Below are 24,199 nucleotides of genomic sequence, written 5' to 3' on the forward strand. Positions count from 1 at the left end.
ACGCAGCTGGCCATTACAGCTTCTCTGGACGATAGCTACCTATATTTTATGTAAAAAAAACAAAGTCACGAATAGCAGGTAGTATTTTTGTCGAACCTGCTACTCTAGTTACAGATCCTCTCGCACCTCGTATGCATTTTACGGCTCCCTTATAAGTATGTTGATTGATTGAGAACCTTAATATCTAGAAGTAGAAGAAATGCGTAACAACGTAATTTTAGGATATACAATAATTTTTGTATTGAGATTTTAATAACCAATAAAATAAAAATAAGAGGATTTGATTTTAAATATCTGATGACTTTTGCGACTGAGATAGACAGATAATAAGAAATAAACTATAATACTTTTATATTTTGTGATTGTATCGAATACATGTCTCTATTCACATAAATTTAATTTTTAACTAATATACTAAGAAACTATGTAAATTTAATTAAACATTGTAACATTTGTAAATATAAATATTACAATGTGATCAGTACCCGATATAGAAAAAATATTATGTTGCTCATAATAATTTACTATTTATAGAACTTCTTAGGAAATAATTTGATAATAAATACATCGTAGTCCTCTAAATTAAACTAGTCTGCAATGTCATAAAGATGCGGAAAGACTGTCGTCTTTCACACGAGCACACACGATATAGAAATACTACTAGAACATTTTAAAAATAGTACAGAATGAGAAAAAAAAGCGCATTATGGGTAAACAAACTTCATGGAAGCTAAACAGTAGATCATTAGGGAATACTTTCCACGCCACATCTAAGTTTGTAATCGAGTTAAAAAAAGACGAAATGAATCTTGCTGACAATAGTCTAAATCTCAATGAATATAAAAACAATCTTAACGATATAGTGGCAAGGTCCAATTTGTATACAGATACACGTTCGTAGTTAGTTGTAGCAACGTTTGATGTACCTCCCTTTGATCCCAGTGACATTTTGTAAACCATTAATGATTTGCCTCAGTTGGTAGCACTTTCCGCGGTAAAAGATGATGTACCGCGAACCACTAGATTTATTGTTCATCTAATTATAGATACAATTTTAAAAGCTAGTGAGATTAATGACGTGCCAAGTGACGAGGGTGTCGTATATTTCTGTACTAATACATACCGCGTTGGAAAAAGAAAAATATGATTAATTGAAAATTCCTTAGCGAGTCTTATGATTTATAACATTGAATTAATGTTAGAAAATGTTTATGTCAGCTCATGAAACTATTTAGAAGGGAAAGTAATTGATAGATGTAACCATTTATTTTACTTTATAATAATGTATAAAAGATAACGGTTGTTTGGATCGAATACAATCTTCATTTGATGGTCTGATTGATATAGATCATCTAGTCCTAACCGAAGCAGAACTTCTGTTAGAGCACTAGATAACGGATATGAATACAAAAATACATTTTTTTGTAAATTCTAACATAGGAAACACCTAGACCAACATAAATAATGATACTCATGAATATAAATTTTTCTACTGTGTGTAGAATCGAATCCGCGAATATCGGAAGTAAGGTGGTGTCTAAACCGCTGGACTACCTAGGCCGGATTAGGAAGTAGTATTAAATAAGTCATGACATTAGTACAACTAATAAGACGAATAAACTTATTACTTTCGTCGTATATTGTAAGTAATATGGAATGTGAATTAAATGTACATACGTATATACATACATACAAGCATTCAAGCATTTGAACCTTTTACCATCTTAAATAAGAAACTCGGGTGAAGAGAGACAATGTTACAAATTAGCTATACGCAATAAAACTTAGCCCAAATTACATTGGAAACGTTCAAATGTAATTAAAGTCACTCTATTTTAAAATCACCCCTGTGGGGATAATTCCAACGTATTTATAGTCTATTTCCTTTTTCGACTATCTTTTAAGATTCTCGGAATCTGTTGGGTCGATTTAAATAAATTCTGCCTTAGCGGCGCCGGAGCAATTAGGATCAGTATGACAGGGCTAAATGGAATGCCGAGTGTCACAACAGTTTCAGTTGTTTGGATTAATGGGCGATAGCCAAGTGCCTCGAGCAGTCATCGGCAGATAAGTGCGAGATGTTCGATATCTGTAGCTAAATTTGTATTCCGTTAAAATTTAAGATTTTTAATGCGAGTTAATGCAATGTTCTTTACGTAATATGTGTCGGCAATGAAAACACGCACGTACAAATAAATAGAGAAAGACAAATATTGTCTATTGGATACACGTAAGCAGTAATAATAAAAACTACAGTAAAATTGTAAAGAGTGACTTGACCAATTTATAAATATCTCTTACCATTAGACATTACCACTGATGAACTTAGGCTATGATAGAATATTTTCAAATACAAAGCAGAATGAAAAGTTTAATAAGTAAATAATGTGTCAAAAAAATACCACAAAAAACCTTATATCGCCTACACTGCGGAAATTATTGAAAATAAAGCGAAGTGATATACTACAGTTTTATAGAGGACGTCAATATTGAAGGGTGTATATGTGTTTATTTTAAAATGAATAATATTTAAAAATTTGTTAAATATCCGTGTGAATTCTGGGTGGGACACTAGTTTTTATTTACTTTTAGTCTATAAAACTATATATTTACTTACGGACGATAATGGAATGGCGCACCCGCCTGTGCTAATGGTTTACGATGGCGGGGCACCAGTGGAGGATGATAAAATGATCATGAAGTTAGATCAGTTAGCCCATCGTGGTAAATTCGACAGGAATTTACCACGCGGTTCTTCCTAGGAACTGAGTGATGGACAACTTGATGTACATTGCTAGCAATGGGTTCATCAGTCCACATTACTAATAATCCCCTTTCCCCCTATAAAACTATATTAGAAAGAGCAGATTGTGTGAAATCGGAAACTATATTTTCAGAAATTGTTGCAGTTCACTGGTTACACATATTTTTATCATTTTTTTTAATGTTAAAAAGAGACATAAATATGGTTAGTTTATTATTACTTGCATTTCTATTATCTCGCATTAAAAATTCTATAAAAATCCCTTTAAAATCTTCTCGAAAGTTACCAAATCCGCCTAGCTAGTCCTCTTTGGTTGGTTCAACAAAATAAAATATGTACAATTGTAATATATTACAAAGCACTTATTGTAACTAAAGTGGACTTTTATAGTCGTATATGGACATTATATTTCATAATAATTTTCCCATTATACGTTATTGGTACAATGAAATTACTAGCGTTAGAACAATGAATATAAATGTAACCAATTATATAAATCACAAAATAAATGCGCTCCCGTCTGCAGTCTGACAATACACCCCTATGATTCTTATCTCGACATGAAGAGATCAGTGACAAATAGGTAGTCGCGTGACAAAATCGTTTTGTCGCAATCTTTGTGGTGATAAGATTTCAATGGGGGCTCATGAGTTGGTTTCCTGATGATATCTTAACTAACAGTAATCTTTATTGACAAGTTTTCAAGAGTTTACCGTAGTTTTGGTGGGAAACTAATTACCGTGGTAGTAAATGTTTTTAGTGGATACACGCTACCAATGTAAACTGAATTTAAATAGAATATAATAGAAGTAATGTTTATTGAAATAAACATGGTTGATAGTTTCAAAAGAGTAATTACACTGATAAAAGCGTAACAGTAACTGATTTTATGTAAATGCTGATTAACTAAAGTTAGTAATTCGTTTTATGTCAATTGCGTAAGGTTTTACAGAGTCTGTTCAAAATCTGCCTGAAAACTGATTCAAATGTTGTATAAAATACTTACTTTGTAAAAAGACTTATTATAAAATTGAAGAGTTTCTAAACGACAATAATAATTTTGTAGAAAAAACTTAAAATTCATATCGCTGCCAATATTGAAAATAATCTGATTGTACTTAGATTGAGTGCGTAACGGTTTCTATGTTGATTATTGCATGCCTCTTACTTAAATTAACGTATTTATTTATTCAAAAAAACATCTATTCAAAAGAGCAACACACAAGTCTTTTGCTCATTCTTTTTATACTGAGTCTACTTTCCGAATCAGTGGTAGAATCAAAATATGACTATTCAAAAATGCTTATATTGAGTTTATTTGAATAAAGATTATTTCTATTTCTATTTCATGATAATTATAATATGCTTGGACAATTCACGCAGCTGGCCATTACAGCTTCTCTGGACGATAGCTATATTATATGTAAAAAAAAAAACAAAGTCACGAATAACAGGTAGTATTTTTATCGAACCTGCTACTCTAGTTACCAACCTTTTAAAAAAACCTGGTACTCTAATTACCAATCTTCTCGCACCTCGTATATATTTTACTCCCTTTGCTCCCTCATAAGTATGTTGATTGATTGAGAATCTTATTAGCAGCGGGCCCGACAGCCACTCAGCTGATATGTGTACATCCCTTCTGGGTAAATAGACACGTACAGAGGGCCCGCCTCTAGGCGGTCGCGCACAGCGAGACGGTACAGTCAGCCGCATAAATATATTAGCTGAATTAATAATAAAAAATGATAAATGAATGAAAAATAAATGAATTAATAATAAAAAATAATAATAATAAATGAAAATTATTACGTAAATTAAAAAGCTCACAATAATACACACTGCACTTGGTTTCGGCCCGTAATTGTGGTATATGCCAGAAAGCATAAAAAACAGCATATGCTGTAAAAATGATGCACAGTAATAATAATATATACTATATAATAGCAAATATATGATGATATATGGAGAATAACAGTATAAAATATTTATTGTGCACAATAAAAAAAAATGTAAAAAAACTTATTATAAACTAGCTTTTGCCCGCGGCTTCGCTCACGTTAATTTATCACGAGCGAAGCCGCGGGCAAAAGGGGTGGAATTTATATATCTGTCTCAGCTCGATTAACGTTATTTCAATATTACAAACAGACACTCCAATTTTATTTATATGTATAGATAAATCTAATCGACACATTGGTGTGTATAGTTTGTCATTAGATCTTGTTACTCGCATTGTTGAGTCTGTTAATTTCTCAAATTAGATGAGACCATTCTCTTAGAAACATCCTTACTGTGTACTTACATGGCAAATAAATTTTTAATTTAGTGAAAAGAAGTTGACAACTTTATCTCTTTTATCTTTCACGAAAAAAAATGTTCGTATTGTGAAATATGTCTAAAAAGAAAAAGACTTAATAGCATTAAGTTTATCGCCTAGAATGTTTTTTTAATCTGAAAGTTCTTAGATGTAAGCCAAATGGTGTTTGGAAGGTCGGTTCACATCTTATTTTTGTAGGATAAGCTTCTACTGAGAATATATGTATGTTTTCTTTAACACTAAAAAATAACATTTATTTCTAACGATTTGTAACGTGTGTCTAGTTAGTTATATTTGTATTTGGTTTAACCAAAACTTAATAATTTACTTAAAATAAAATTTGTATTTTTTTTTGTTACTCAATATAATAATGATATCAGGACCTCAGGACAATTCACACAGCGCCATCTAGTCCCAAGTTAAGCTTGTGTTATGGGTACTAGATAAGTGATACAAATATATAGATTTCTTTCGTTAATACATATAATACTATACATAGAACATACCCAGACCGATACAGATTTATTTATTTTATCTTCTGGAAATTCTGTATTATTATTATTATTATATATATCTCCCTTTTTACGGGGGTAATATATTAAAACACGCGGGCCTTAGCCAAGCATGGATGAGTTATGTGATGTAGAAAGAAATTTTCTTACTATTCTGCATGTGTTTAGTATGACGGCTTTTTGTAATAGTTCTATTGTAGAGGATATGCAACGTGTCTAGGTGTTTGTTCAGACTTTTTGGTTTATTATTATTATTAGTATTATTTCTCCTTTTTATCTTCTTTTATGTGGTCTAAAAGAAGGTAATACTTACCAACACTCCCCTTAGCCAAGTGTAGGAGAGGACGTTATAACTGAGGAGGTTAAAAATTTCCTAGTGATGCAGCAGATATTCAGTATTGTAGCTTCTTGTAACAATTATTTTTTAATAGTATGAATGTTAATTGTTTCCACGTTTTTAAGTGCCTTAGGTACAGTATCCGTAGAGGAGAACATAATTATTATTATTATATCTTAGTATTATTTATTTTATTTATTATATATTATTTTACTAGTATTATATATTAGTTATTATCTAGTCTTAATACAAACGAAATTCTATTTAGTAATCTCTGATTAGATATACGAGATTAAGAAAAATAGTAATAAACTAGGTAATTTCTCGCCTACTTACGTTTTACCTACCTTTATCTGACTAGAAGGTAACTGTTTGACTTTGTGTCTGCCCTTTTATCCTTATTTATCTCCACGAAAATGGAATTTGTTATTCGAACAAAAAATATATATCATAACATTAAAAAAACAAGTCTGCAAAATTTACTACACTTTTTCTTTTTTTGTTTTATCTGGACGAATATATAAACAAGAGTTTTTACTATTTACACAAACTAGTGGGCCACCCACGCATCACACATATGTTAATTACTTTGTGAGTTTTATATATATAAACATAAACTGTGTAGGTGTGTATTAATAATTTTATTGTGAAAACAATAAAATTACGATGCATTTATTTTTAACATTATAATTATATCCTTGGATAATTCACATAGCGTCTTCTAGTACCATAGCATCTAAGCAGATGTTATGGTACTGACTAACTGATATACTATAAATGGTATACTGGTAAATACATAGATAAATATTTTCTAAATACATATATTATAGACATAGAATTATATTACAATACAAATAATCGTATTCATAAATACAAATGTTTGTACCATGAGAGGAATCAAATCCGTGATTGTATGATAATAGGCACATTGATTTAAAAAGAAAAAGTATAATCCATCACATTTAAAATAAGTATTGTTGCTAAGTAACAGTTTGTATGTAACGTGCAACTGCGATCGGAACGAAAGTAAATTATATTTACTACTATATATGTAATCCAGCGCAGAACCGATCGTCGTGGAGATCTTTGGGGGAGGCCTATGTCCAGCAGTGGACGTCTTCCGGGCTGCGATGATGATAATGATGATGATGTAATCCACTCGATATCTCTATCGGATTATCGGAAGTAAGGGTGTGCTAAACCGCTAGACTACCGAGGCGTTATAAAGATTCTAAGTCTAGATACTATTCTAAGAAGTCTATCTACCATATACCTTATATTATTTAAAGAACTTTAATACAACAACAATAAATGAGGAAGTATACATAAAAGTGAACTAACCGCTGTGTCTCTGTCAATCTATCTACAGCGTGTATGTCTATCTGTCCACAGTTCATATTTAGGCCGTAATCTTTCACAGTTGGAACACACTGTATAACACTGAAACGGCACACTAAGAACATTTATTGTTGCACGCTAATTAAAACCGCCCTGCTGTGAACAATGGATGCTGTATGCAGGGAAAACACAAATGAACATTAAATGAAAATAAATACGTACGGAGTAGTTTTGTTTACTTCGCCTACCATAATAAGATATGTTATGTGCACTCGTAAACGGTTACCATCTTTGCTTATTCCCTCAAAATTTTGTATCTTCATGTAAGGAAGTTATGTTTATTCAACAATTGTTTAGAAGCTAAAGAATATAAGCAATACATATAGGAGTATCTATTATATACGTTAATATAATATTTTATGCATAATATATATATAATCACGAAAAAAAGTAGTATGTAATGCAAATCGCTCAAGCAATAAGACCGCCTTCTGTATTTTTTAAGGTGCAATAAATATATGTTATAAATTAAAAAACATGTAATATATTGTCTTCTCGTGAAAACCTCTAATAAAACTTCCGCTGTATCTTAGCATATATTTCTGCGTATATCGACCTGGTTGATAGCTAACTTAGGTCTAAATACCACATTCAAAGTTTATGTTTATATTTTTTTATGTAGTATATAAACTGTTTGTATCCCAAATAAATAAAAAATAATTATTTTTTATTTATTTGGGATACAAACAGTATTACACTGATGTTAAATAGTAGGTACAAACCGTAATTAAAAACTTAAAATTTCATAAAATTATTCAGGAAAGGCAAGTCTAAAATTTCTTTGACATTTCTTAAATGTTAAAATTTAGAAGTTCACAGGATCTTACCACTTTTTATTTATTACTATTGAGTTCGCGATATTTCAGCGGTGTTTCTACCGCCATTATCTTGAGTAAAATGAAGAGCAGCAGGTAGATGGTAGATAAACTTGTGGCCAGATATATTCATCAACCCTGACACATCTTCATCTGTTGCTACTATTCAAATTCGCTCGAAACTCATATCCGCAACCTCAACACGAGAACTCGATAAAAATATATAAAACGTGGTAAGATCCGATGACGTTAATCTTTGGTATAAATAACGTGCGTATCAATTTAAAAATGTATATTTCTTAAATCCTTTTTACTTTTTATGTAACTATAAATGCGAAGAAGTGGAAAAAGTGTAACATAGGTGACTTTGTTTGAATATAGTCGAGAGACTATATTCAAACAAACTAGGGAGACCTAGTAAATCACATATTCATATATCAATATTTATCGTTTGTATATTTGAGGGTAAATTTAATTCATTTGGTGTAATATAATTGAATGTATTATTACTGTTTGTACAACTTCAAAATGGAGACATCCATGGTGAATTGGAAATGAGCAATGGTACATATTACGTGGAGAAATTTAATTATGTACCTAATTCTCGTTGAGGATGTTTGGCGTTGATTTCATTAATATTTGATACTTCTCATTGTATTCCCTTCATTACATATATTGGGGTCGATGATGTATGCCATCTTCTTCCACTGATCTCTGTCGGTCGTCATACAATAATGATGATGATGGCTATTCAGCATTACATCAGTATCAGTAATATTAAATTTTTTATTACTATCGAAGTGCGAGCAAGATGTATTTCAGGAAATATACAGACTTATAAATGATCTTGGCCTGTCTATAACTGCAGTAAGTTTTACGCTAGAACGTGTATCTAAAGCACCATTGTCAGACTCCTGCCAGATTTGGCTGGACATCAGCTCACTCGGGATCACTCAGGGCGGGAGAAAGGGGATGATTAGTAATGTGGAACTAATAACCCTAATGCTAGCAATGTACCATGTCAGGTTAATCGCCACGTGATTTCCTCTGGAAACCACCGTGGTAAATTACCATTTGCCACAACATGGGTTAACTGACTTGACTTTCATCATTCTTCACTTGTACCCCGCTAGGGTCAACCGTTAGCACACGTGGGTGCAAAATTCATTATCATCAAAAAAAAAAACTCTGGGCATCTGACTGAAGTATACCTTGGTACATCATTACATTAATTACCAATTATATTATTTCTATTAACAAAAACATTTCAATCAATATTCCATAAGAACTATGTTTATTTTCACGAACGCTACGGTTTGAGTTGATTCGAGTCACGCACACTGATATACAAACACTTTAGCACTTTGTCATAGTGGGAATATTGACAAATTCAAGCATTTTCAAACATTACCCTAATAGAGTTATTGTGGCAAAGTACTAACGTGTTTACATATTCAGTGCACGAGACTAATATACTTCTCGACTGATATATGTTTTAGGCTTTTTTGGCCCAGAAAAGACATATGTTGAACTTTTCGTACAAGGTCACATAGATGATAATGTGTGTCTATCTATCTAGTAAAAAGTATGTTTTAGGCTTTTTTGGAAACATTTTAACACAGAAATAAATTATGTTGTATTTTTACTACAAGGGCATATATACATATAGATGATATTGTGTATCTTCCTAGTGAAACTTTTTTCTTAATGATTTTTTAGTCATCATCGCAGCCCGGAAGACGTCCACTGCTGGACATAGGCCTCCCCCAAAGATCTCCACGACGATCGATCCTGCGCTGCTCGCATCCAATGCCTTCCAGCGATCTTGACCAGATCGTCGGTCCACCTTGCTGGAGGCCTTCCCATTTTTTATTATATTAGTTATATTAATAGGGGTCGAAAATCATTATTAAGGATCTATTGTCAAAGACTATAATTTAATTACAGGAGTATGGGTATGTAAAAAGTAGCTTAAAAAATTCAGTTGAGTTTCTTGTTAGTTCTCCTCAATTAAAACTGTGTATGAAACTGGACGGTAGAGAAGAAATATTAATACAAAAAAATTGACGATTGGAATCTGTGTGTGTTAAACATATATGTGTATGTAATGTTTTATTTATAGATTAAATGTTTCTTATTTGCATTATTTAAAAAAAATATTAGCATTCTACACAGCTTGATTACATAGTATAAAACAAAGTCGCTGTCGCTGTCTGTCCGTCTCTATGTATGCTTGAATCTTTAACTACGCAACGGACTTTGAAGCGGTTGTTTTTAATAGATAGAGTGAATCAACAGGAAGGTTTATATGTATATACAATTATACATGTACGCCTGTGTGAAGTCTCTATATAAACTATAAGTGTCCGAAATTTACTCCTCCGTAGTAAAGTACTAGCCTAAACCAATGGCTTCGTCTGTTTTGTTTTTAAATAAAAAATAAGCCTATTTCATTAAACACTTTATCTTCAAATCAAAATATATTAAGAACCGTTCTGTCGTATAATCATAAAGAGATATTTTCGCACTAATAATCTTAGTGTGGATATGGTTTTCGTGTTTAAAATAGGTGAGACTGTGGTACCTATGCAGACAAATTTTTACAGTAAAATTGATATGCTTCTTAGTGAAGTCATATACTAAGAAATACACCAATTTTAATTAAATGTTCGGTGTAATAATTATGTATTTCGTAACAACCTTTTAATTAAAAACTGATATGAAGCACTCCCATTTCCGTGTAAAAATATAAATTCATCGTTCACAATTCAAAGAATCATTAAATTACATATACATAGATTGTTTTTTTTTTGTAAATACATACATATCATACATAGAAAACACCCAGACCGATACAAACAATCATACTCATGAATACAAATGTTTGTGCCGTGCGAGGAATCGAACCCGCGACCATCGGACGTAAAGCGGTGTGCTAGACCGCTAGACCACCGAGGTGATTATATATATTATACATTTTATTGCATATTAGTAAAATGTACTGCCCTAATCAGCATTATGGTCGACTGGCAGAGAAGCCATCAGGTCAAGTCTGTCATACTATTTTTATATGTGCAGAGCAATAAATAAATAATACATAGATCTCGCCATCTGACTTATAACTAAAAGCATTGCATTATTTATATGAAATTATTCTTCTGACTCCCTTACTTCCTCTGTACTATGTAATGAATTTTGATACAGTTTTTCGTTATCATTACAAGAATAATAATAATAATTACCCTGAACAATTTATACAACGCGATGTAGTTTCAAACTAAGTAGATCTGTTATGGTTATTAGAATTTATGGTATTTTTTATAAATACAAACACAAATTCAATATATCTTTATTCATGTAAGTCTATTAGACTCTTATGATATGTCAAATCTACGGTCAGTTCGGAATGATTTCGAGGAGAGAAGAACTGACAAGAAGCTCGTATTCTTTTCAAATGTTTACAATAATATACATTCATATTAATTCAGTTTTGAGAAAATAAAGAGACCACTAGCATACAATCAATCATACAATCACACAGAAACAAACAATCATACTCATGAATACAAATGTTTGCACCGTGCGGGAAATCGTACCCGCGACCAACGGAACAAAAGCGGTGTGCTAAACCGCTATACTACAGGTGCTATTATTTAAATATAAATAAGAAACTATTATCAATTAATAATTATCAGTATACATTAACACTTCTACATAATTAAACTTTGCCGCCGGGTTCAACAAAAATATTAAAATTATAACCAATTGGAGTTAGTTAACGGTCACAGTTTCATTTGTCGTTTGAAACGTTAATTGAATTAGTTAATTAACATTTTCAAGGGAAAGGAAGCACATCCGCGGGGGAGCGAGATTATTATTAGATGAACGGAAGAATGACGCGCTCGTGTAGATCTCTCTGGCGTGTAGAATGCGTAAGCCAACAATAATCATAATTCTTTATCTATATACAGATTGCCACTATACCATGGCATATCTTTGCATAATCGAGTCACTAACCAGTGGATAAAATATCCCAAATCATCATCACAGATCATCAATATCACATAGTAACAATGCCGCAGCCGAGCTAGCAAAGAGAGGATCTAGTATGGCAGCTAACAATAGAATAGAATAGAAAATTATTTATTCAAATAAACTTATTTTAAGCATTTTTGAATAGTCATAGTTATCATTCTTTTAATCTACTGCTAAATACTTATTATTTTTCTATAGACGGATTGTCACTATGCCATGGATAAGATATCTTTGCACAATGGAGTCACTAACCAGTAGATAAAATGTCACAGATCATCATCATCACAGATCATCAATATCAATATCACATAGTAACGGTGCCGCGGCCGAGCTAGCGAAGAGAGGATCTGGTATGGCAGCTAACAATAGAATAGAATAGAAAATTATTTATTTAAATAAACTTATTTTAAGCATTTTTGAATAGTCATGGTTATCATTCTTTTAATCTACCGCTCAATAATAATAATTTTTCTATAGACGGATTGCTACTAAGCCATGGATAAGATATCTTTGCACAATCGAGTCACTATCCAGTGGATAAAAGGGCACAGCAAAGAGAGGATCTAGTATGATGGTAGCAGGCCCTCTCTCGTTTCTACTACTTCCCTTCTCGCTTATTATACTTTTTTTACTTACTATTGCTCTATTACTTTACTATTGAGTATACAGTGGTGTAATAATTGTACTATTTATTATAGATTAGCGAGTTTATTAGAGAGTGTAGATCTCTCTGGTGTGTAGAATGCGTAAGCTAACAATAATCATAATTCTTTATCTATAGACGGATTGCCATTATTTATTTATTTATTTATTTATTTAATTAACACAATATATACACTATGCCATGAATAAGATATTTTTGCACAATGGAGTCACTATCTAGTGAATAAAAGGGCACAGATACACAGATCTCATAGTAAACATGCCGTGGACGAGCTTAAACTAGCGAAGAGAGGATCTAGTATGGTGGTAGCAGGCTCTCTCCCTCTTCTACCACTTCCCTTCTCGCTTATTATACTTTCTAGCTGTTCCCGCGACTACGTCCGCTTGGAATTTAACTTTATTTTTCTAAAATAAAAGTAGCCTACGTTACTGCTTATTACATCAGCTATCTACCAATAAAAGTCCGATCAAAATCGGTCCAGACATTTCAGAGATTAGTAGGAACAAACAGACAGACAGACAAAAATTGTTAAAAATATTAGTTTGGTGTATGTACCGTATTTATATTCATATGCATGTAGTAAAAAACGGTAATTTCAATATTACAAACAGGCACTGGAATTTTATTTATATGTATAGATTGCTCTATTACTGTTTATTTTCATTCTACAGTATACGATGACATGACTCTACTTAATATATTTGTTTCTTGTAGTATCTAGGAGTATATAGAGGTGTAATAATTGTACTATTTATTATAGAATAGAATAGAATAGAATAGAAAATCATTTATTCAAATAAACTTAATTTAAGCACTTTTGAATAGTCATAACAATTTGTTTTTTATCTACCACTCGTTCGGAAAGCTGTCTCATCACAAGAAGAACGAGCAAGAAACTTGTGTGTTGCTCTTTTAAATAATCCTTGTAAGTTTACATTTACAAGTCGAAACGTGTGAATACAAACTACCAACAAGCACTAATTTTTTGGGTCAAATATAATCATGCAATAAGATTAAATCAGTCGTAGTGATAAGAGCAGACCAGTCCCTACAAGCAGCACTCGTTCACGAGTATGACGGATGAGCCAGCCATCACTGCGCTCGACCATATTTTAGGGAGCCCATTGACCCGGCCCACCACGCCGCCACATGTCTGGACATTTTAGTGAGCATGACTACTCATTCCACACGACCACGTCACAGCTACAAAAATTACTATATGGTAGTTACAGTATTCGCACTTTACATAAGGATGCATGCGGCAATCAATACAAAAGCCGCTACGCTATCATATATCAAGAAAGCAGTATGAAAATTAAAATTATAACGTTGTCCGCAAATAAACTTATTCTTGCTATATATTGCTATCATCTATAAATTCATCTATCTTATAATAGGCTTTTTTACATAACATTTGTTTAATATAAGATTTGAATTGCCTCTCTGTAAGATTTAGCGTAGACTCTGGCAGTTTATTATAGAATCTTACGCAATTACCATAAAATGAATTACTAACTTTGTGTAGACGGCATTTAGGTAAAATTAGCTTATTTTTATTGCGTAAGTTTCTACTTGTACAGTCTTTAAGTTTCTTGAAACTATCTAAGTTTTTCCTTGTATACATAATATTTTCATAAATGTACTGTGAGGCAACGGTGAGGATATTTGATTGTTTAAAGCATTGACGTAATGACTCTCTAGAACCCATACCATAAATAGAACGTATGGCTCTCTTTTGTAAAATAAATATAGTATTTATATTATATATTAGCGAGTTTATTTAATAGTGTGCCATATGGCTTATTAGTAACGCGTACATTCGACGCGGAGTCGTAACGTGGGCTGACTTACACTAGAGTTAAATCAAAGTTATATATTATAAGTGTAGGCACAAGTTAGTTATATATTACAAGTGTAGGCACAGTTTAATTCGTTTTTGCCGTTTTTGCAACATTTTTCATTGCAGCTCCGCTGCTATAGGTTATGACATGGTGATGTATATAGCCCTTATTCGGCCGTTTTTGCAACATTTTTCATTGCAGCTCTGCTGCTATAGGTTACGACATGGTGATGTATAAAGCCTTTATTCCATAAATGAGCTGTATGCTAAAAGAATTTTGAAAATTATAAGCAGTACAGGAGATAACCTCGAATATCCAAATTCTCTCGTAATTTTAATGAAACATCATTAAAATTAAGCTAACAGGTTATATTTACAGCTTCGACAGTAGAATATCAGGGTAAGTACAAACGATATCCGACCGTTATATTCTGGAAGAATATACTGTAATTACCTGTAAAGAAATTTAAAACATCTGTTAAATAATATTTATTTAATAAAGACTATATTCACTAAACGGTTTCCTAGTTAAATGACTAACCATAGCCATACACATGGCTAACATCATAAAACATCTGTTAAATAAGATTTATTTAACAAAGACTATTATTCACTAAACGATTATCTACTTAAATGACAAACGTGTATGGCAATAGTTGTTCATGGACAGCATTTTCATTTAATGTTAGACATAGACACTTATATAAGTATACAGTGTAAATAAACTGGCTTAAAAATAAGGAATTCGTTTGAGTTTCTAGCCAATTCTGCTCAACTCTCTCCCAATCTGTATCCCAACTAAAGCGGGTGGTAGAGAAGAAATATTAATAAAAAAAACTAGAAGTTCATAAGCAGCCTAAAAGTCTATATGAATAAATGATTTTTAATTACATTCGATTTAACCCCGTAGAGAAATTTATGGGGCAGCTGAATTTCACATTCTGTTTATTTAATATTTTTTATTACTGACAATCCCATTCCTCCTCAGCGTAGGCGGTATAAACCTATAAATAAATGATATACTATGTAAATAACCATTATAGCAAACCTCACAACAGAAATAGACGTCCCAGTGGGATCAAAAGATTTTTTTATATACACTTAAAAAATGTCATTTCAAACATAAACAAAGCGGAAGTCTTTAGCGAAGCGAAATTATATTTTCCGTAGATTATATAAATCTTGAGCGAGGACGAAGAAAAAAGATTCATCCATGTTTTAATTTAACCGCCATCCTTAATAAACACGGATTATTTACAGAGTGATTCGTAAACGAAGGAATAGAGGTGTTTACATTATTAAAAATAATATTATCTCTTTGCAGATTGCGAGTTCCGGTTGTCCAAGGGATTTTCACTTGGAAAATACTTGGAGCGGGTCCAATGAATATGAGTGGTAAACATAAATAGATTTTTATACGTCGCCCAACAAGAGCTTAGAATATAGTTGGAAAATCTGAAAAGCGGGTACAGAAACCGATATCAATGACTTCGAAGCCATGGATTGTTCTAGAAGATGAAAGTGATTGTCACGTGGTGAGGTGTCCAATTGTCCGAATGTCCAGTGAATGTGGTTGTGTTGAAAATGGCGAGAGATCGGCATTTGTGTGTGCTGGTGACAGTGTTCATATTACAGACGTTAATAAACACCAGTTTGGAGATTGTAGATTCATGTAAGTTGTTACAATAATAATTATATACTTATTTCAAGTTATAATATAGAAATCTACACATATAAAATACAAATGAAATTGGAGTGTCTATTTGTAATATTGAAGTAACCGTTTTTTACTACACGCATATGAATATAAATACGGTACATATACCAAAATAATTTTTTTTATAATTTTTGTCTTTCTGTCTGTCTATCTGTTTATCTCAGCTAATCTCTGAAATAGCTGGACCGATTTTGACGGGACTTTTACTGGCAGGTAGCTGATGTAATAAGGAGTAACCTAGGCTACTTTTATTTTAGAAAAAATCTCTAATCAAATTTTTTGGTAAATTCCACACGGACGAGTACAGCTAGTCCTCAATATATTTTCTCTTATAGTTGTTGTGGCGAATTTATTATTATCGCGCGGCAACACCGTTGCCTAGTGACGAGTGAACAATAAAATAACAAGCCTGTCATTTGAGACCGGATCGCTTATTTTTATATATATCTATTGTAAATACTTCGTTATTAAAAATATGTACATAGCCACAACATGGTCTCATTATTTTTCACCTCCCTCTTTTTGGTGCTGCTGCTATAAAGAACACAATATACATAAATAATAGCGGCCCCAACATGTATCTATAAACCTGAAACTGAATACCCAGAAAAAAAAATAAAAGAAACATGTATTAAAATGGTTATCAATAAATGTTTTTCTTTCTTTCTTTCAACATAGCGGCTAATATAATTGTCTTTATCGCTGATTTTTCCAATAGTTGTAATATTCCCGCTCCAGTTACAATCGTTGGATTAACAACGTAGTACTCGTATGTTGCAGTTATCAGTTTTTTTTATTTCTTTCTTTCAACATAGCGGCTAAATTGTCTTTGATACTGATTTTTTAAATAGTTGTAATATTCCTGCTCTATTTACAATTGTTGCATTAATAACGCAATACTCGTATGTTCCAGTTATCAGTTTTTATTTATTTATTTCTTTCTTTCTTTCAACATAACGGCTAAATTGTCTTTGTCACAGATTTTTTCAAAAGTTGTAATATTCCCGCTCCAATTACAATTGTTGCATTATAACGTAATACTCGTATGTTCCAGTTATCAGTTTTTATTTATTTATTTATTCATTTGCATTCCATAGTGTTACAATAAAGGTTGACATAATATTATTATAAGAGCACTATGGATCCTGATTTGCGTATTTCTTTCTTTCTTTCTTTCACTATATCGGCTAAATTGTCTTTGATACTAATTTTTTCAATATTTGTAATATTCCCGCTTCAGTTACAATTGTTGGATTAATACCGTAATGTGTTCCAGTTATCATTTGAAGTAGCAAATAAACGAGTGCAGTTCCAAACACGCGGTTTCGAAATAGACATGTACATTAATTTGGAACTAGTAAATATACCATGAACTTTCGCATTCTATTTTAACATCACAGAAAGTGTCGCGGGCGACCCAATTGCCTGTAATGCTGGCCGGTGGCCAAATTAAACTTAAACATGTGGTTGCTTCGATGATATTGTCAATAGCACGTGTGGATCAAAAAAATAAATAAATAATAAAGGGTGATTTAGACATGCGAATGCGGTTTGTTGACTCGTGAGCGATATTATGAAATCGTTCGATCACATGATCGGAAAAATATGTAATACCATTCTTTTTGCATTTTACAAGATATTCATTATAATATAAATGAATATAATTGTAGAGTAAGTACTATTTCGATGGGTAATAATATTAATAATAAATAAATAATCCTGGACTATTAACACAGCGCCATCTAGTCCCACGGTAAGCAGAGCTTGTGTTATGGGTACTAGACTACTGATATAAATACTTAATTTTTTTTTATAAATACTTACATAATATACATAGAAAACACCCAGACTGATACAAATACATATACTCATGAATACAAATGTTTGTGCTGTGCGAGGATCTCTTTTTATCTCTCGACCACTTTATATGTAGTTCGTCACTACATATAAAGTGGTCGAGAAAAAGAGACAACATCAAAAGCAACTTTAGTCGAAATTTAAAAGGTTGCATTATATGAAGTATAAAATTGTGCAGTGTAATTTCATGAAATATGTAGATACAAAAACAGACAAAATACAAAAATTTAATATGGAATTTAATGCATTCTAGCAATAGTTAGAGTGATTCAAGAGGAAGGTTTATATGTATACATGTATCATTGCATAGTATACAACAAAGTCGCTGCTGATGCTTAAATATTTTAAAACTACGCAACGGATTTCGAAGCGGTTTTTTTAATAGACAGAGTGATTCAAGAGGAAGGTTTATATGTATAATACATGTACACTCGGGCGAAGTCGGGGCGAGTAGCTAGTTGTAGATATAAACCTTCCTCTTGAATGTAGTATTATACATATAAACCTCCCTCTTGAATCATTCTACTGTGCGAAGCCGGGCCGGTTAACTAGTTTTAAATAAGCAACAATAGACTATAGATTGAGGTATTTGCGTCATATATCTCCATCTGTATGTCTGTCCATATATCTGTGCTGGCATGTTACGAAGTGTTGTTATGCTTCCCTCAGATATTGTTTAAAAAAACTGGCATTCGCAAGTTTGACTTGCGCAGTATTTCGTCACGTCACGTCTCTGTTTGCGAAACTGCTTACTTTATCTATGCCAAATGATAATCATTTTAAAATAGTCTATGAAATAATCTATAGACTAAACACTAGAAGTCGTTTATATACTTTTTGTGTGACTAGTATGGGAAAACAAGGTTACGGTCTATTAGAGGTAACTGTTATAATGAATACTGAAACACGAGTGTAATAAGAATATTTCAGGACAATTCACACAGCGCCATCTAGTCCCAAGCTAAGCAGAGCTTGTGGTATGTGTACTAGATAACTGATATAAATACATTGATACATATTTTTATAAGCACATATATAATATTAATTGAAAGTATGAACTACCTGCCGAGGTTTTCTCGAGAGACTACAGCATGGGGTTTTTAATATTGGGATTTAGGTTTCGTAAGGATCAGCAACTTGCATGTGACATCCCTGGTGTTTCAGGCGTCCATAGGCTACGGTAACCGTTTACCATCGGATGGGCCGTATGCTTGTTTGCCACCTACGTGTTATAAAAAATAAAAGTATCCAGATCGAAAGAAAAAATCATATTCATGAGTACAAATGTTTGTTCCGTGCGAGGACTCCACCCTGCGATCATCGAAAGTAAGGCGGTATGCTACCGCTAGACCACTAAGGCTGTCGAGATAATATAAGCAAGATAGATTATTTAGAAACATTGTAAAACCGTTGTTGAATATAAATTAATATATAAAACACCGCGAGGTGTTTGTTACCAAACTCCTCCGAAACGGCTTTACCGATTTTTATGAAATTTTGTGTGCATGTCGATTACGTATCAGAATCGTCTAACATTTATTATTCATACCCTTAATGGGTCGATTATCGATATCGATATATCGATAATCGACATACAGATAAGAAGGGTAACCACCCCTAAATATATATTTTTAATAAATACAACTTTAATTTCGAATGAGCTACGCATTCAGTTGTTTTATGTCTAAAAATATTATTAGCGAAATTTGAAAATATCATCGTTTTTATTTATCTCAACAATTTAAGTATGATTTATACATAGTTTTCATTACAATGTAGGTCTTACAATAAAGCTGTATTATTCAATGGAAGCATACTATTGTAGCAATATCGCTGATATTGTGTAGCATAGAAGCAAATAATGACAGTCAATTTCCATGGGTTACAGCATCCGATACCTTTATCTTGGACATTAATATAATATATTATCACGACGTAACCACTGAGCATACTATCTGCATTTATAATACGAGACATATTAATTTCTAGACGATTTAGTAAGCGTGTTTAATTAAAATGTTTATATGTATAAAATTCTCGGTTACAGTGTTCTGTGATACGAGAATTTTAGCTACTCACCCCGGCTTCGCACGGGTGTACATATATTATACATATAAACCTTCCTCTTGAATTACTCTATCTGTTAAAAAGAACTGCTTCAAAATCCGTTGCGTCGTTTTAAAGATTTAAGCATACATAGGGACGGACAGACAGCGACAGCGACTTTTTTTTATACTATGTAATGATACATGTATACATATAAACCTTCCTCTTGAATCACTCTATTGCTAATCACTCACATCACTCTATCTGTTAAAAAGTACTGCTTCAAAATCCGTTGCGTAGTTTTAAAGATTTAAGTCTACATATGGACGGACAGATAGCGACTTTGTTTTATACTATGCAGTGATTTTATTTTGATGAAATTTTATATGTATACTCGGAAGGTCTCAGAATAGGTTGTTTTTGTTATTTGTACCCCTTAGTTATTAGTGTGCTCGACCCCTATATTTTTTTGTTTTTTATTTTTAAGATATGGCACAACAATCACAAATACCAACCCATATTTTGTAATAGCGATATTAATTTATCTGACAAAATGTTTACTGGGTCAGCTAGTTTTTATATAATTTTACTATCTTTCGACTTTACTCGCGATTAGCTATTTTAAAAGACTAAGAGCTGAGTTTCCTGTATGTTCTTTTTTCCTGTAAGTTTTCAATTCAAAAGCACTTCGACCTGACGTTAGTTTTAACATTTCATAAGAGTCTGCAACAGATCTACATAAAAGAATATATGTTGATTTGATTTATCTTTATCTAAACTTTAATTGACGTTTAGATAATATACTAAGTACAATACCTATATTAAATATTATGTTTAACCGTTACTAATGATTGGACTATTCAATATATATTAAACTAGCCATTCCCGCGACTTCGTCCGCGTGGAATATAACTTTATTTTTCTAAAATAAAAGTAGCCTAAGTTACTTCTTATTACATCAAATAGCCGCCAAAAAAAGTCGTCTAAATCGGTCCAGCCATTTCAGAGATTAACCGGAACAAATAGACAGACAGACAGACTTATTTTAGTGTATGTCTGTATTTATATTAATATGCATGCAGTGAAAAACGGTTATTTCAATATTACAAACAGACACTCCAATTTTATTTATACATATAGAAGTATAGATTCACCAAAGTTGACTTTGTACAAAGTCAAACACTTCAGCTTTATTATATTAAGTTAGATATGAAATCGCAGATTTATAACAACATAGTCCTCAATAATTGCAATGTATGAGAGATACCACAATATTCACAATGTAATTTATGATGTACGTGATGCTCACGTATGTAGTTGACAGTTACCATTTACTACCATCAGGTGTACCGTCAGCTTGTGTGCCATGTCAGTCTATACATATACAATTGGAGTGTCTGTTTGTAATATTGAAATAACCGTTTTTATGTGACACAATAAATTTGTAAAACATTATACGCACTACCATATATTTGATATAGAATAGAATAGAAAAACATTTATTAAAAAAAACTTTTATTCAAGCACTTTTGAATATTCATCAGATTTTTTTAATCTACCGCTCATTGTCTCATCACAAGAAGAACGAGCAAGAATATTGCGTGTAGCTCTTTATATAATTTTATTCTTACTTTACATTTTTATGTTTAAGTATGTGAATACAAACTACCAATTACCACTAATTCAATTAAATAAGAGGAAATCAGTCGTAGTGATTAGAGCAGACCAGTCCCTACAAGCAGCACCCGTTCACGAATATGACGGATGAGCCAGCCATCACTGCGCTCGACCATATTTTAGGAAGCCCAATGACCCGGCCGACCACGCCGCAACATGTATACACACGCATATTCAATCATTCATAATTTAGAGCCATTTAGCTCCACCGACAAGAGCTGTGCTCTTGTCGGTGGAGCTCCCGCCATCTTCCACGATCTTCCATCAGTACCTTTAGCTGTCGGTACGACACGACTTCAACTTTTTCTTTAACTTGCTTGATATAGCTGTATCTTGGTCTTCTCCTTCCTCTCTTTCCATCTATTTTTATTATTATTTATTATTAAATTGAGAATAGATTAATTGTTATTTGAATTAATTATGATTGAATTTGGACCATTAGCTGACCAGTAGTTAAAATGAACGTGTAAAGACAAGCACCAAAACATAGCTTACAAAGTAAGTTGCTTGCTGAAATAGGTGAGACAAAGGTACATGCAGATGACTTTGTACAAAGTGTATGGCGTAAAAAAAACTGTAATATTACTGATTTTTTTTATTCTTATATTTATTTAGGGACTTTTATCATGATACAATAATGCCAGTCCCATCGTATCTTACTAATCTTATCTTCTACTGTACAATAAAAATAAAAAAATTGCTGGCGATGATACAGGATCCGATACTATAACGTGGTACATACCTACATCAAGCCGATTCAGTTAAATTTTTTTTTAAATACAATTCCCTTTTAACAGCGTCTCGGATGCACTCCATTAACACAAGTATGTGATGCAGATCTTCTATAGTAGTGCATGTTTCGCAATACTATACTCGAAATATTACAGATTTTCTGATTCAGAAATAGACATTTATAAATTTAGAGGAACAGGTGCAAAGACTGAGCTGTACAGAGGTCGTAAACCCCATCTAAACGTGCGACTAACGACACATGGCCAATTGCTAATTTGTCAACTTTGAGGCGGCTATTTTCTAGACAGATGGATAGCAAAACTGTACCGTGTGTAGGTAGTGTTATTAGTTTCTGTGCTCAGTGTATTGTTATTTAGAAATAGTGATCTGTTCCAATTTCACTTGCAATAGTAGGGAGAGTTATTTTTTGAAGAATAATATCAGAAGATATTTAGAAGTATAATACATACAAATAAAATTGGAGTGTCTGTTTGTAATATTGAAATTACCGTTTTTAATACATGCATAGGAATATAAATACGGTACATATAAAAAATTAATATTTTAAATAAAAATAATATTTTATTATCTATTTATGCTTTCGCGTTTGCGCCCTCAGTGTACGCTCGCTCCAGCAGATTTTTTTTTTAATTTATGAATTGTTACTTTTTTATAAATTGAATTAAACAATTAAGTAACTAAATAAGATTAAATCAGTCTTAGTGATTAGAGTAGACCAGTCCTTTTGCTTTCAAAATAATATACTTTTAGGCCGATTGAAAGTCCTGTGATATATATGTAGCAAAATACTATTTTTACTCATAACTTTTTTTTACTAAATAATGTACATCAATACAAGAATATAATACTACGTAATTCAATTCAGTGGAGTTGTCGCCACCCAACGTTTTATGAAAGTGGAGACCGTCCATACACGAGGTACACACAAGTTTCTTTGTGAACTGAATTTTTTATTTCCTATCCAATTACCCGGGCGTCTCCGGAACAGAGATGACACGTGTCAGAAATTCTAAGGGATAAGTAACAAGCAGTTACTGTGGGTTGCACGTGGCTGTTTCCCCCCATCTCCCGAACTCACTCGTCTATATTCGTTCTACTGGCGTCCAGCCAACCGGCTACTTACCTAAACGCTTCCTTAGCCGTCCCCGGAGTGTCACTGACTTTTGTTTTTATTGTACTATTCTCATAGTGACAACAATAATGTAGGATACAAAAATAATTGCTTAAAAATATATTTCTTTAGGATAGGGTTGTAATGGGGATTATGATTATGCTATCAATATGTTGTTCTTGCAAACTATCACTTTGTCGAGGTAGACTTTAAAGAAAGTCAAAATAATAACTACGATTTACTCCTACACTAATAATTTACGCTAGCTCTACTCTTCGTCCTGATTCCTGACTTCACCTGTTAGGCAACAGCGGAAGATGATAAAATGAGCATCATGTAGCTCATCTGGACTG

At 32.4% G+C, this 24,199-nt stretch overlaps 1 protein-coding gene across 1 annotated transcript in view; it reads left to right on the plus strand.

Annotated features, from left to right (window-relative positions):
* The window catches only part of LOC131845766 (titin-like), a 146,601-nt gene that overhangs the window by 14,871 nt on the left and 107,531 nt on the right, over positions 1-24,199 (plus strand). Inside the window, exon 2 of the mRNA XM_059194857.1 lies at positions 16,010-16,357. Coding sequence (XP_059050840.1) covers positions 16,270-16,357 — 88 coding nt within the window. The 5' untranslated portion in view covers positions 16,010-16,269. The remainder of the gene's footprint in view (positions 1-16,009; positions 16,358-24,199) is intronic.

Source organism: Achroia grisella, unplaced genomic scaffold (assembly GCF_030625045.1).
Source record: "Achroia grisella isolate CSIRO2021 unplaced genomic scaffold, CSIRO_AGI_Agris_v1 utg483, whole genome shotgun sequence".
In the NCBI taxonomy this organism is placed as follows: Eukaryota; Metazoa; Arthropoda; class Insecta; order Lepidoptera; family Pyralidae; genus Achroia; species Achroia grisella.